General features: G+C 41.6%; 1 protein-coding gene across 6 annotated transcripts in view; it reads left to right on the top strand.

The window, feature by feature from the left end:
- CDH18 (cadherin 18) overlaps window positions 1-16,584 on the top strand; it is a 614,393-nt gene that overhangs the window by 577,230 nt on the left and 20,579 nt on the right. For all 6 annotated transcript variants that reach the window (XM_083623835.1, XM_083623834.1, XM_083623830.1 and 3 more), the window contains one exon: window positions 6,872-7,008. In XM_083623835.1, coding sequence (XP_083479961.1) covers window positions 6,872-7,008 — 137 coding nt within the window. The remainder of the gene's footprint in view (window positions 1-6,871; window positions 7,009-16,584) is intronic.

Raw genomic sequence — 16,584 nt, 5'->3', positions numbered from 1 at the left:
TTTATGTCCAGTTTGCAGCATTCCATAGCTTTTTAGGAGATACTTGGGCTTTCCAATTCATCTTTGGGATACCAGGCTACACGGAGAAGAATGTGGATGCTGCTATGTTACTGAACCTTCTAAATGACTTTCAAGAATATAGACGGTGTCTATCTGTTAAGAAAGTCTGCCAAGCAAGCCCTGAGTATTTGGATATTCCAATGTATTCAAGTTATTTGAACACCGAGGGCAATGTTCATGGAAGAAAACACCTATAGCATTGGAAGCATTTTGTTTTTTAAGCATTGGTTTTAAAGAAATTGATCGAAGGATAACATTGCCTCTATTGCCAGTTCTTTTTATATTCATTGTTTAAATGTTAATAGTATTTATATATTGTCTTAACTTGGAGGTTGATGAATTCCTTCTAGTAAAGCAGTCCTCCCTTGCTGCTGTCCAGATGTTTTGAACCACAACTCCCATCAACCCCAGCATGGCTGTTCTGGGTTGGGGTGATGGGAGTTGTAGTCTAAAACTTATGGAGTGTGTCAGTTGGGGAAGGCTGCAGTAAAGTCATTAATTGAGGACTTTTATTGGTGGCGCTGTGGTCTAAACCACAGAGCCTAGGACTTGCTGATCAGAAGGTCGGCAGTTCGAATCCCCATGACTGGGTGAGCTCCCGTTGCTCGGTCCCTGCTCCTGCCAACCTAGCAGTTCGAAAGCACGTCAAAGTGCAAGTAGATAAATAGGTACTGCTCCGGCGGGAAGGTAAACGGCGTTTCCGTGCACTGCTCTGGTTCACCAGAAGCGGCTTAGTCATGCTGGCCACATGACCCGGAAGCTGTACGCCGGCTCCCTTGGCCAATAAAGCAAGATGAGTGCCGCAACCCCAGAGTCGTCCGCGACTGGACCTAATGGTCAGGGGTCCCTTTACCTTTACTTTTATTATTGTAGAGTTAAGGCTGAGCAGTGGAGTGGCCAAATTTTCTACCAATGCTGAACTTTTTCAGAGTCATTGAAGTAAAAAGAGACTGTGAAAAACTCCAAAAGGACCTTTCCAAACTGACTGAATAGGTGGAAGAATGGCAAACACAATTCAGTCTAAGCCAGTGTAAAGTGATGCATGTAAGGGGGGAAATCTGAATTTCACATACATGCCATGGGGTCTGAACAGGCAGTGACTGACCAGGAATGAGACCTTGGGGGTCATAACAGATAGCTCAGTGAAGATGTTGACCCAGTGTACAGCAGCTGTGAAAAAGGCAAATTCCATGCTGTGGAATTATTCAGGAAGGAACTGAAAATAAAACAGCAGCTTGTATGATGACAGCTGTGCGGATGCTTTTAGCCAAGAGATGGAAGGATGACAAAATCCCTAACAGAGAAGAGTGGCTGCTCAAATTGATGGATTATGCCAAATTGGCAAAAATGACTGGAAGGATCAGAAACCAGGAAGATAAAAAAAAAAAACCTTTAATAAGGAATGGGGAAATTTATAATTTACCTTGGAGAACACTATAAACAATTAAAAACATTAGCAGGACTGTAATAACATGGAAACAACGGAGTATTTTTTAAAAAATAATCAAGGACAATATAAGATGCAGTGGAAAGAGATTAACAATGGAACCCATGGAGGGAAGTTCAAGGATATGAGTATCCTATATTTTTGTGGTGCTGATTTATGTCTGAATGTAAACACTAAATGTAAAATCAAATTAAAAAAATAATTTAAAAAAGAAAGATAATAAAACAGCCAATACTCTACTGCCTATACACAAATCTATGGTGCAACCATATTTGGAATACTGTGCGCCGTTCTGATCACATCATCTCAAAAAGGAGATTATTGGGTTGAAGAAGGTTCAGAAAAGGGCAACCAGAATGACCAAGGCTTGTACTTGAAGAAAAATACAAGCATTTGAGACTTTTGTAGTTGAGAGAAAAGGTGAGTCAGAGGTGACATGATAGAAGTTTATAAGACCATGCCTGGCACGGAGAAAGTAGAGACAAGTTTTTTTCCTCCTTCTCTCATTCAATTTGAACTTACAGTATTTTTCCATGTTTAAGACTAGGTTTTTTCCCTTTAAAATAATGTCCACAATTCGGGGGTGTCTTATACACGGGGGCCATTTCCCTCCATTTTCTTAAATCAGAGTCCCCAAAATAGGAGGCATCTTATACATGGGGGCGTCTTATAGACGGAAAAATACGGTATGTACATTTGATGAAGCTGGACGTTGGAAGGTTCAGGATAGATGAAAGACAGTACTTTCCCCGCAAAGTCCATGTTGTTGTTTAGTCGTTTAGTCGTGTCTGACTCTTCGTGACCACATGGACCAGAGCACGCCAGGCACTTCTGTCTTCCACTGCCTCCCGCAGTTTAGTCAAATTCATGCTGGTAGCTTTGAGAACACTATCCAACCATCTCGTCCTCTGTTGTCCCCTTCTCCTTGTGCCCTCCATCTTTCACAACATCAGGGTCTTTTCCAGGGAGTCTTCTCTTCTCATGAGGTGGCCAAAGTATTGGAGCCTCAGCTTCAGGATCTGTCCTTCCAGTGAGCACTCAGGGCTGATTTCCTTTCAGAATGGAGAGGTTTGATCTTCTTGCAGTCCATGGGACTCTCAAGAATCTCCTCCCGCACCATAATTCAAAAGCATCTATTCTTCAGCGATCAGCCTTCTTTATGGTCCAGCTCTCACTTCCATACATCACTACTGGGGAAACCATAGCTTTAACTATATGGACCTTTGTTGGCAAGGTGATGTCTCTGCTTTGCAAGGTGATGTGTCTGCTATAAAACTTGCTTCCACAGGAGGCAGTGATGGGCACCAACGTGAATGATTTTAAAAGAGGATTAGACAAATTCATGAAGGATATGTCTATCAACAGATACTATCTACACAACCATGCTGCACCTCCACTGTTAAAGACAGTATACTTTTGAATACCAGTTGCTGACAATCACAGGTGGGCAGAATGCCCACAGGTATCTGATTGGCCACTGTGAGAACAGGATGCTGGACCAGATATGGGCCATTGGCTCAATTCAGAAAGCTCCTCTTAAGCTCTTATGCTGTTATAGTCCCTATCCACTTTCCCCTGCATGACTGTTCAGAAATAATTGAGGAGTGTAGAAAATAGTTCCAACAAAAGACAATGCACAATGACGCATGAAACTCTGTGGGTATCAATGAAGCCACACTTCTGGAAAATAAACGCCTCCCTTAATTTTCAATCAAGATTCATAAGCTGGTCCGCAGGCCGTAGGAAGGCTGTAATTGCTTCAATTGTTAACGGTGACCTTCAGCGAAGTAGACTTGGAAAGACGTTGCTTGTCAGTCTCTCTTTATCTTCTTCCTCATTGTGTTTGTTTCTTCTCTCCTCTTCAAGGCCTTCACTTTCAGTGGAAGGGAGAATGGCAGCAGCAGAGGAGAGTTGAAGGGAGAGCTGTTCTCTGTTTTGGGACTATTGTGATGCTCCCTTGATTGGCCATCCCTGATCCTGTTGTCACTTTTGTGGAAATGCAACTCATTTCTGCTTTCATGATTTATAAGAAAAGCACATCCTGTATTATATACAGTGGTACCTCGGGTTAATATAATTTATAATAACAATAATAATTTATTATTTATACCCCGCCCATCTGGCTGAGTTTCCCCAGCCACTCTGGGCGGCTTCCAATCAAGTGTTAAAAACAATACAGCATTAAATATTAAAAACTTCCCTAAACAGGGCTGCCTTCAGATGTCTTTTAAAGATAGGATAGCTACTTATTTCCTTGACATCTGATGGGAGGGCGTTCCACAGGGTGGGCACCACTACCGAGAAGGCCCTCTGTCTGGTTCCCTGTAACCTTACTTCTCGCAATGAGGGAACCGCCAGAAGGCCCTCGGTGCTGGATCTCAGGGCTGAATGATGGGGGTGGAGACGCTCCTTCAGGTATACAGGACCGAGGCCATTTAGGGCTTTAAATGTCAGCACCAACACTTTGAATTGTGCTCGGAAACGTACTGGGAGCCAGTGCAGATCTCTCAGGACCGGGGTAATGTGGTCCCAGAGGCCACTCCCAGTCACCAGTCTAGCTGCCGCATTCTGGATTAATTTCAGTTTCAGGGTCACCTTCAAAGGTAGTCCCACGTAGAGCGCATTAAGAACTTAATTTGTTCTGGAGGTCCGTTCTTAACCTGAAACTGTTCTTAACCTGAGGTACCACTTTAGCTAATGGTGCCTCCCGCTGCTGCCGCGCCTTTGTCGTGTGATTCCTGTTCTCTTCCTGAAGCAAAGTTCTTAACCCGAGGTACTATTTCTGGGTTAGCAGGGTCTGTAACCTGAAGCGTCTGTAACCTGAGGTACCACTGTATAACATGGGAGCCATCGTGGAAAGTGGGAACCAATAATCTGCAACACCATAGGCGCTGGGTTGCTGCCAAGATTGAAGGAGCCCAGCATGCACATGTAAAATCGAATGCATCTCCCGATGCTGCACAGTCTGGTGAAGCCTTCTGCTAGGCCGTACTGGTCCCTGCAGCATCAGGAGACACAGTGGAGACTGGTGCACATGGCACAAGGTTGCACCAACCTGCAGAGCATCTCCTGACTCTGCCACAGCCATGGGAAGGCCCAATGGGGCCCACTGCAAACCACAGAAAAAATTGTTTGGGGGGGATTTGCCCCTCCTCCCCACCAAGATGGCACCCCTGAGCTTTTAGCCAATGTAGTGTTAAGTAACCATTCTATCAGCGCAAGGATTTGCATTTCCTATCCCATCAGTGGATTCAAGGCGATTTTCAGAGACCACAGAACTAAAGACAAAAGTTTGACCTATGAAAACAGATAACACAGTAAAAACACACACGAATCTCCCCACATTCCCATCACATATGAAGGAAGGTGCCTCTAAGGTCGCAACCCTGCCAGCAAAGTGGGGAAACAGCCCTACTAATTTTGGAAAGCTGTGGCAGCGTTCAATGCTACTTCAGAAGAACTTCAGGAATAGCCTTCTGAATTCCAACTGGATGCTGCTTTCAATGGAGATTTGGACCAAATTTGATCCCACTTCTGCTCATTGATTTGCAATCTCAGGTCCTCCTCACAAATCTGCCATAAGTCACAAGACTACCATAGGCCCACTAATTAATTGCTTATAGATGAGTGAGGCTGCAGCTTTGAGTTCTGCCTTGGGATGAACACAGTATCACATTTTTGTGGATAATTTACAACTTTTGGTTCTAGATTCTCTGTTTAATGGTCTGCTATGATGTCCTGTTGCTGTTTTGCCTTGGTTTCCTCTTTAAAAAGTTAACAGCTTTAAAATGAAGTTATTTGTCTGCCCTTCTGGCAATCTAGCCTTTCTATCTTATTTTACTTTGCCTTGAAATCTTCCAACATCTGTCCTTCTGCCCACATGGGTAACCTTTGGGGTTGCATTTGATTCTCCATTCTCTTCTGAACTTCTTTTTTTATGGCTACAGCAAAGTCTTGTGTATTTCAGCTTTTAAGCATCTCCAAAATCTGTCATTTTTGATTCTGCTATGAAGACTTTATTTAATGCTGTGTTCATTTCTCACCTTGATGACCGCAGCTTCCAGTTTTTCATGTTTTTCCGCTTGTATCTATTCTACATGTTGCTTCTTCTATTTGTTATTGTTTTCCTCTCTCTGACCGTGTGCCACCTTTGTTAGTCATCATCCATTTATTTATAAACCACATTTCCACACATACATCTGTGCTCAATGCAGCTCACATAAAAAGTCTAAATTCTCTAGTGCAAACGTGATTACGTAATAAAAAGTATATCACTACAATGTCACAGACACACATATAAGCATAGAAATTAAAGAAACTATAAACTTCACAAATGTGCCAAGTAAAACATACAGTGACTTTGCATCCAAAAGTAGCTCCAAGACTGACAGCATTAGGACATAGAAACACCCTCCATTTTTATGCCTCAACTTAAAGTCTCCTCAGAGTTCTTCTGTGAAAGATCTCAGGGCTGGAAGGTGAGGCAAAGTCAACAGAAACAGCCATTCCCAGATGACAAACAAAAAATTATATATCTCTCACACACCCCGTCCTCCCTTCCCTCTTTCTTTGACTTAGAGGCAACAATCCAATGTACAATATGCTTATTTGCACCTCCCTTTTAACCACAGAGCATAGGACTTGCCGATCAAGAAGGTCGGCGGTTCGAATCCCCGCGACGGGGTGAGCTCCCGTTGCTCGGTCCCTGCTCCTGCCAACCTAGCAGTTCGAAAGCACATCAAAGTGCAAGTAGATAAATAGGTACCACTCCAGCGGGAAGGTAAATGGCGTTTCTGTTTGCTGCTCTGGTTCGCCAGAAGCGGCTTAGTCATGCTGGCCACATGACCTGGAAGCCATATGCCGGATACCTCGGCCAATAAAGCGAGATGAGTGCCGCAACCCCAGAGTCGGCCACGACTGGACCTAATGGTCAAGGGTCCCTTTACCTTTACAATAATAATAATAATAATAATAATAATAATAATAATAATAATGTGGGAATGCAAACATTGGTTTCCTTGGGCAGGTTCTTGATTTCAGAAGTGATGTGTTTAAATCTGCTTTATACTAAATTAAGCCATAGAGAAAGCAAACTGGGAGTTGTCTATTTGCAGCAGTTTGTCATCAAAGGTTGCAGACAACCTTTCCCAACCTCATCCATTAGACTGGAGATCACTTAACAAACAAAGGTGCCAAGGATTGGTGGAAGTTCTGCATGCCAAGCATGTACTCTGCAACTGAGCTATGGCCCCTTACAGAGTGCAGATGTCAATGGATAAGCAATTAGCTCACTGCTAAATGTTCTAACATTTATATATATATTTAAGGGTAACTTTTGATTTTTGTTTTATTTGTCCTTCCTAGATATTTCATTGACTACAAAGCAGAAGAAGACAGGTATTTCACAATTGATGCAAACACTGGGACCATTAAAACAGCTAAGGTCTTCGACAGAGAAGAAACCCCTTGGTACAACATAACAGTCACGGCTTCTGAAATTGGTAGGTAACTATTTTGTGTGTGTCCCCAACCCCCACCTCTCTTCTCCTCTTCTCCTCTCTCTACTCCTCCAACCTCATAACATTAGTGTCTCACACCAAATGTAACTCATCTGTAGAAAGGACTCTGTGAACTGAAATGTGTCTATGTGTTTTTGTTACCCAAGAAAATCTTCATAAAAACAATTTAAAAATATAACCTCCATATAGTGCTCGCATGCAACAAGGAAGGATTGCTTAGTGATGATGGTGATGGCGTGGAAATGGATGTGATTCAAACAACCCTTAGCGTTCGATCAACATTACGCTTACCATGTTTCTAGCCTCCATTACTGCTACCATGGAATTTGAAGCAGCATATATTGTAGTCTCCCATCAGACTCCCATCACTGATCAGACCCAGATCTTAGCTTCAGCAATATAGCTGTATCATTTGCCCTCAGACCATGCTCCGGGGCATTCCCCCCCCCCCCCACAGACAGTTTGGAGCACCTGTAGTCTGTTGTGGTCAACTTATGACAATGGTTAGAACAATTTTTTTCTGGTCAACGCCTAATTGCTAACAGAAGCAGCAGCCCCACATCTCTTTCTCACACTAAGCAGAGCAGAACCGATCACACCTTAGGAGTTTCCCTACCTCCATAAGCATCAGGCAATGAAATAGAGTGGGTATAGCAACATACTTAAGGTGCTGATAGCACATGTGACTCATAGCGTTCAACGTTTCCCTTTTTTTAAGGGAAATTCCCTTATTCCGAATAGGATTCCTCGCAAGAAAAGGGAAAAGTTGACAGCTATGATGTGACTGGAATATGTTTGTTTGTTTGTTTTACTGCATGTTATAAGGGAAAGATGTGGACTTCCTACATTCAGAAGTCACCCTGGAGCAAACAACCATAGCTACTATATGCTATTTTCTCACAAAAACAAGTTGTGGAAGAGAATAGCTAGACTGAGGCAGACATGGCTCCCTGAATACAGCTTAGAAATTGGATCTGGGCAGATGCGTGATCAGCAAGCTGCTTAGACTTTATCAATCAGAAAATTAGCACCTCAACTTCTTCCATATTTCCATATCAATTTGCATTTTTTAAACAAAGTACTCATGAAAATGTAACTTCTTGTGTTATATTAATGAATATATGCCTTTATTTGGCCACTTTGCCTCAACGTATGCATTTTTGCACACGTTCATTGGCTGGAGAACTGCATGTTGAAATTCTGAGAAGTTTGAATTTCATAGAAAGGCTGTGTTTCAGTCCACATATTGGTTTTAAAACTGCAAATCAGGTAGAATGTCCTTTAGATGTGAATTCAATTGAATTTCTGGCCCTATCCCTGGTCCAACTTCATTATCTCCAAATGTTGTTGGACTTCAACTCCCATGAGCCCCAGCCAACATGATCAATCATCAGGTATGATAGGTGTATCCCAAAACCTATGGAGGGCACCCAGTTGGAAAAGTTTGCTCTAACCACTTCGCATTTCAATAACAGTTTTGAAGCTTTCAGCACACTTCATGTCCATTGTTGATCAGGATGAGTAAACAAATCAATATCTAAATGGTGTTCTTCCCTCCTGAGTTTATGAAGTCTGAGCCAGAGACTTACACTTTTAGCTCTCACATAGCTCTGTATTGGAACTGCCATTACGATGAAGTATATGACATTTGAAAGTATCCTCACTGAACTAAAGATTAAGCCCCGTGTACTATTTTTGGAGGCCTTTACTAATAACCTATGAAATTAAATGTCAAAAAGCTCCTTAAAATTTTTATAAGGCCACTTAGTAATCAGAGTAAGTAATATACGGATGTAGAAAATAAATGGCCTGAGATCGGCTTTGTTCCCAGATGGTAACCGAGAGTGAAATCCTATACCCATTTATGTTTAAGTCTCATTGGCCTCAATCGGACTTTCTTCTGAGTAGATGCTCTACATTTCTCTGCTCAATATTTTCTACATAAACTCTCTGTTTCTTTCACTTTTCTATAAAAAGGACTTAGGTGGTTACCAGATTTTTTTTTTCAAGGAATCCAGGGACGCTTATTCTTTTACCCTTGGGCTGGACATATTCTTTTAACCTTGGGCTGGAAATGCTGGGAAACAACGTAGGATCTAGATCAGGACAGCAGATTCAGTGGAATGCTGGACTCAGATGGGCGAAAACTAGGGGGGAGACCAATGTGACCCCCGCAGAGGGGGAAAGGGAGCACAATCAAAAACAGCGAAACAACAAAATGATGCTTAAAAATATCTTTATCTAATAACCCACCTTGACAGAAGACCTTTAGTCTTGCGCCTCTGAGGAAAGCTATCATCAGCCAAAATTTGTTGGGCATGATGTTGTTTTATTAAGACTGTTAATCTCTGATAAACATATTTTCTCAGAACCATTTGGAACACATTTCTTGTTCTTTTGCTTACTTTGGAAAAATCCTCACCAGTTTAAAAAAAGGGGGGGGGGAAGAGTGATAAATAAAGAGAACTGAGCATTTCTGCATCTACTAGTATGATGGCTCCAGGAGAGAACATTTTCAGATGTGCTTCTCTTTATTCTTTTATATCCCATACTCCCCACTCCTATAATGTTTACTTAGTAGTTAAGTCCCATTGTTTTCATTAGGGTTTACTCCTGGGTATGTGACTCCAGTAGCCCTTAATCACCAGGTAAGTGGGGGGGGGGATTACTAAAAAAATGGTGGGCCTTCCCTGTTTAACCCACATACCCTCCAACATTTCTCCAATGAAAGTAGAGACATCCTATATAATAATAATACTATTATTTATACCCCGCCCATCTGACAGGGTGGCCCCAGTCACTCTGGGGAGTTTCCAACATAAAAACACAATTAAACTTTAAAAAGCCCCTGTACAGGGCTGCCTTCAGATGTCTTCTAAAGGCTAAATCACCTTGGCTTGGGGGTCACTTAACTCCATACCCTCCAACATTTCTCCAATGAAAATAGCAACGTCCTAAGGAAAAGCAGGATATTCTGGGATCAAATCAGAAACTGGGATGGCTTCTGTAAATCTAGGACTGTCCCTGGAAAATAGGGACACTTGGAAGGTCTTAACCCATAATTTTTCCTTTTTTGGTTCACTACTACCAGACGATGGAGTTTTCTTTTCACTTTCATTCGTAGGCGATACTCCTGGAAAGTACTGCATTAATGCTGTGCATAGGTATTTTATGAAGGCAGCAAATTGATTTTTATAGTTATTTCTGCTCTTGGGATTGAGTTAATACTTTGGACTAAGTAAATTTCTACAGTAAACTACAGTTTTATAGTTAACCATTAAGAGTTCAACCTCTGAGACCTGATATGGGCCACATAGTCTCTTCACGCGGTGTTTTTATTTCCAGTGCAGCATGCTTTCAGCTATAATTTAGCCCTAATCATAAACAGGTGTACAGCAAGACCAAGCTTTAATTAAGATTTAAAAGCCTCATTGGAGCTTATTCGTAAAGCTACATGCATACCGCTAGCTAGCTACTGCAGGCAGGGAAAACAGAAGAGTTACCTGATATAGCTGTTTAGGAGAAATCAATCTCAATACCATCAGACTTTCTCAATACCATCAGACTTCAATGTTGCCTTCTTATACATTATTTATTTGGCATAGGTGCATAAATGCTATATTACAAAAGGACAGTAAGAATAGTGATGTTTTCCATTAAAATAGGATGGCTTGAAGCGATGATGTAATGCTGTACAAAATGGCAATTTCTCTACAATTCTGCCTACCGGATTATATATGCATAATTGCATATACAGAGAAACAGAAAAGATGGTGCCAAAATTAAGTTCTTTTCTACCTTGTTGATTTTAGTAGGAGAGATTTAAGCACATTTCCCTCCAAACACACCCTCAGCTGGTATTAAGCAATTGGCTTAGGCTAGACTTGGTTTTGCTATCAAATATTTCATTTATGCCTTCAGTCTTTTCACACTCCCTCTGCACAAAAATGAGATGACAGACAAGAAACGCAAAATCAAATCTGGGATTGGACAAGGAGCAAGTGCTGCACTCAAAGCATTGGGCTGGTGGGCCTCTGTCACCTTTTATCTCTCGGAAGACACACCGCCATATGTTGCACCATCTGCAGCTCTTTTATAGCCTCCTCTTAGAAACCATTTGCAATCACAAAGCAATGCACTGAATGTGAGGAAGACAAAACAGGTGGCTCAGCACAAGGCCATCTCTCTCGAATGACAACGCTGGCTTGCAGTCTTCAGTGTTAAGACAGAGAAATGCTATTGGGTGACAGAGAGGAGGGGGAACTGCTCAACGCCTACTTTCCCTCTGCCTTCTCCCAAAAGGAAACCTGTCCCCAACATGATGATAACAGAATGAATGATGCAAGGAGGCAACTGCAGTGCAAGATAGCAAAACAGGTGGCAAGGAAACACCTAGCTACTTTAAATGAATTCAAATCTCCAGGGCCTGATGAACTGCTCTCTCCTGTTCTTCTGATGCTTTCATTATACAGTGGTACGCCGGGTTAAGTATTTAATTTGTTCTGGAGCTCCGTTCTTAACCTGAAACTGTTCTTAACCTGAAGCACCACTTTAGCTAATGGGGCCTCCTGCTGCTGCCGTGTCGCCGGAGCACAATTTCTGTTCTCATCCTGAAGCAAAGTTCTTAACCCAAGGTATTATTTCTGGGTTAGCAAAGTCTGTAACCTGAAGTGTATGTAACCTAAGGTACCACTGTATATTTTAAGGCACCAGGCAAACATGTTCCTCTTCAACCAGGCCTTTGGCTGATTAATATTCCACAACCTTTTAAATATGTTTGTGGGCGGGTGGGTGTTTTGTTTTACTATTTTGTTGCTTATTTGTGCTTTTGTGTTTTTATCAGGGTGTGAGCCACCCTGAGATCTTTTGATGAAGGGCAGTATATAATTCTAATCAATCAATCAATCAATCAATCAATAAAATAAGTTTCTGATCATAGCCAGGCTCTGAAACCATCAACTGCTGCTAAGATTAATGATGGTTTCAGGTTTGCACATGACAACAAACCACAGTTAGTTGAAGACAGAAGCAAAAGTTTCCAGTCTCCTCATTTTGGTTACACTGGAGGGTGTAGGGGCAGTGGCCCAGAAACTGAAAGTAGGCCCTGCTTCCATATCTACCCCTCTGTTTTAGCAAGGTGGAATTGCAGCTAATCGATGACAGTGCAGAGATAGTAAGAAGGAATCAGATTGCTGCCTTTGTCCATTGAACATAAATATACGGAACGGTTATCCCCAGTCTCTCCTTGAGAGTACATGTTCAGTCAAGGCAACATCTCCCATCCAGATGCTATTCAGATTCAGACGTTCTGAAAAGTGAAAGTTCCCTCAATTTCCAAAGTATAATTTCCATCTATTTAGGCTTATACAGTGGTACCTCAGGTTACATACGCTTCAGGTTACATACACTTCAGATTACAGACTCCGCTAACCCAGAAATAGTACCTCGGGTTAAGAACTTTGCTTCAGGATGAGAACAGAAATCGGGCTCCAGCGGCACGGCAGCAGCAGGAGGCCCCATTAGCTAAAGTGGTGTTTCGGGTTAAGAACAGTTTCAGGTTAAGAACGGACCTCCGGAACGAATTAAGTACTTAACCCAAGGTACCACTGTATTATAGTGTCACACCATAATAGTTCTGGGTAGCTTTTAAAAAAATCTTATAAAGCATATCCATTTACCCTATGCTCTATGAGGCATAAGGACAGAAAATAGTTCTGAAATTTCTATACAGAAGGAAATGATAAAAGTGGGCCTCCAGCAATGGAGGTGTATTTCTGAACGCAATCCTATAAATGGATTGTTTGCAAAGATCTAGCCAGGACTTCTCTTTCAGATTCTTTTTGTTTGTTTCAGAAGATGCTGAGCATAGCTGTAGAGAACAGGTGCAAAGAAAAAGGACCTGAGACAAACAGAGATACCCGAAGAGCGAAAATGTCAGATTACCACAGGCTTTATTAAGCTCTGACTGTTTGAAATGCCAAAGTATAAGAAAAATGACCACAGGAAAGGCATCTGTGTCTGCACACAGCTTTGATCTCCACCTGTCCTATGAAAGAAAAACGGTCTAGAGCAACTGTATAATTTTATAAGACATTCAAAATCCTCCAGGGTATAACTATGTAAGCAATAGGAAAAGAAAAACATGAATTGTGTTTTGGGGTGGATTTTTGTAAAAAGGTTTTTTTTTTCCTCCAGAATTGTGTACTAAAAATTAGATATTTGTTAGTTTATTGTCAAAGGGAAAGCACAAATGGAAAAAAAACAACTACTACTCATTGCTATGTGGATAAAATCTTCTATGCTGCATGCCAGAGGAAATGAAAACAATTTGAAGAAAATGCAGTCTGTACAATAGCCCAGCAAGGTAGCGACATTTTCAAAGGCACTTTGAAGCAGGAGCAATGAATTCTAATCAAAATAAAGAAGACTGAAACATGCAAAACAGCAGGTAACCTTTCTCAGCAGTTCCTCCGAAGCAGAGACAAGCCACTTGGTTGTTCACACACAGATCTCAATCCAAAACTTAAAAACAGCAGCAGAACCAGAAATGTGAGTAAGATTACTGCTTATGGGGATGGTAGTGGTGGAGAATTTAGCAATCACTCCCCTGGCTCAGAACTTCACGTACACTGTGGAACAAAGCTGGAGTTTGGTGCATTAGAAACCTTTCTTTTCTTTTCCCCCCCAACCATGATGGTAATTCTGTGCATGTATTGCATTGGACAAATGGAGGTGGATGGGAAAGCCTCTCCAGTCAAGGGAACTTGGTGTACACATTGACCAGATGTCAGTAAACCAACCAGGGTTTATTATGACATGAATGAGTCTAGCCTCATCTCAGATTCACATGCTCCCTCTTGGGCACAGCAACAAGCAGTTTGGAAGATTTCACTTTTCTCTTGATTAACCTCAGTTTACCAAGTCACCCAAACCTGATAAACTGTGGTTAATTGAGATTGGAAACAAAACCTTCTGATTTCCTTGCAGTCACACCAGATGAAGAAAAGGAAAAGGAGAGCACTTAAGTTCAGGGGAAAGCCAGACTCGATCTCATCACAATAAATAATAGTTTCCATGATTCTCAAATGCTGCAATTGTAGCTCTCCTAACTTCTAACCTGAGTTCACAATTACTGTGGATTAGGGATTGATCTGGTATTAGGGATTGTATTAGGGATTGACCAGTCTCAATCTGGTCAATCAGAAGTGGATTACAAAGTCCATTCCCTTCTAATTCTTTTAGGATCTTTTAGGGGAAATCCTAAATGAATCCACACACTTTCAGTAATTTAAATTGTTACGGAGTAACTTACAAGGTAGTTCAACAGTGTCTCTGGTCCTTCCTTCCTTCTAACAAAAATTTCTAGCTGTTTGTGGCAGCTTGCAGCAGCTAGAAAACATGACAGTTGCCAGACTTATTGAAAACATTTGACTGGGAGTGGAGCTTTTCCTTTGAACAATTAGCCAGGAAGCATTGTCATTCAAAACAAATGAAAATTTCTCCATTTTTTTGTCCTGGAAAAAACCCAGTTTTTGTTCTGGTCTGTGCTCATTCTTCTGTTGTTCCCAAAACAACAATTTATCAGGTGATTTTAATATCTGATATCCAATAATTAAAGCAAATGAGTTCAACCTTTCATTGTTCAAACTTCATTACAGGATTGCAACTCGAACAGATAATGCAAAATTCATTCGCACACATAATTGTTACAGCATGTTAATCACCTAAGCTGCCTTGTATTTGGCAGAGATTGCTGGATGATTGCCTATGCAGTGACAATGCTAATGTAACCATTTGGTTGGTCCTCGTGGCCAGATTTACTGTCTGGTGGATTATCTCAAGGACAGCCTCTTTCAAATGCTGCTGCTATTTCCTTTTCACTTTTTCTAACTGATTTGTTTCAGACACCAGAGGTAGAACATGAGCTGCCAATCCACAGGCCTAATCTGGCCCACCATAAATTCCCTAGCGGTCTTCTAGAGACCCAGAGACCAGTTGATCTATAGTGGTTAAAAAGGTAAAGGGACCTCTGACCATTAGGTCCAGTCATGACCGACTCTGGGGTTGCAGCGCTCATCTCGCTTTATTGGCCGAGGGAGCCGGCGTGCAGCTTCCGGGTCATGTGGCCAGCATGACTAAGCCACTTCTGGCAAACCAGAGCAGTGCACAGAAACGCCGTTTACCTTCCCGCCAGAGCGGTACCTATTTATCTACTTGCACTTTGACGTGCTTTCGAACTGCTAGGTTGGCAGGAGCAGGGACTGAGCAACGGGAGCTCACCCCGTCGCGGGGATAGTGGTTAGCTCACCCACAATTGCCAGCAAACCAAGAAGAAGAAGAAGAGAAGGAGGAGGAGGAGGAGGAGGAGATTGGATTTGATATCCCGCTTTATCACTACCCTAAGGAGTCTCAAAGCGGCTAACAATAGAGTTGACACAACCAAATGTGGATAAATACAGTAGGTTATATTTATTATATATAACAACTTGAGGACCTGCAAAACAAACTAACTAGTCATATTCATCCAATGTAACCAAATCAAATTAAGTCTCAGCAGGTGTTCATTAATATATTGGGGGGGGGGGGTGATTTCTACTCCCGTTACCTGGGCAAGAAAACCTTGCTTGCACTGAGGTTTCCTACGATTCCACTGAAGGTCATATTGGGTTTGCCATGATTTTTACTCAGTATGATCCTCCTCCAACTGTCAATGCAGTGTAAGACACAGGAAAAAGACAAATTATATCTAAAACAAAGTTCTAAAATGTAAACAACCATGAAGTCATCATAAAATCAGAAAACTCTTAACCAAATGATTAAGCACATAAACACACATTTTTTTTACCATGCATCTAAAAGCTAGAATGAAGGGGCTTGAGTTTCAGAGGAGAACTACCACTATGGAGATGACATGCAACTTGTAGCCTATGCTCCTTCTTCCAAAGGACATGGCACACAACAGGTAGTCCTGAATTTATTTAAACATCTCAGGGAGAGTCCCCTCTCATTTATTATATAGTGGCTGAACAACTTCAGTTTCATTTCGAGGTGATGAATGTAACAAGGAGACCATTTTCTGCTGACATGCTTTCATTGACACTGTGTTCAGACTACTTTGATCGATGAACTTGAAGCATCTTTGCAGAGAACAAATCTGCGCTCCACCATTAAAGTTATGTGCAAAGAAACATAAGAGGTTCAGACACAAGACCTAGGACCTTTTTATCAACTCCAGTTGTTTTGTTCTGTGTGTACCCTATCAAATAAATACAATTTACAACAAAGTCCTTTCAACGGTAGAAAAGACTGCCCTATTTTCTGTTATGGTTTTAGCAACCACAAAGCAAAACTTCCATTGAAGTTTATCTGGCAGCGTACAAATGAAAGAACAGGATCCTTTTGAAAGCATCTGCAATAAATCAGAACAATGTTGTCCTACACACCTACTGAGCTGAAGCTAGATCAATATATAATGAGTTGTTTTATGTGTAATAGGACAAAGAGCTTTAATGGTAAGCACTGGCATTATGAAATTAAGAGCCAATTCAGTTGTGTAGC

The sequence above is a fragment of the Podarcis filfolensis genome (genome assembly GCF_964270895.1).
Source record: "Podarcis filfolensis genome assembly, chromosome: 7".
Taxonomy (NCBI): Eukaryota; Metazoa; Chordata; class Lepidosauria; order Squamata; family Lacertidae; genus Podarcis; species Podarcis filfolensis.
The sequence above is the reverse complement of the archived record's forward strand: the minus strand, read 5'-3'. Positions and strand labels throughout refer to the sequence as shown.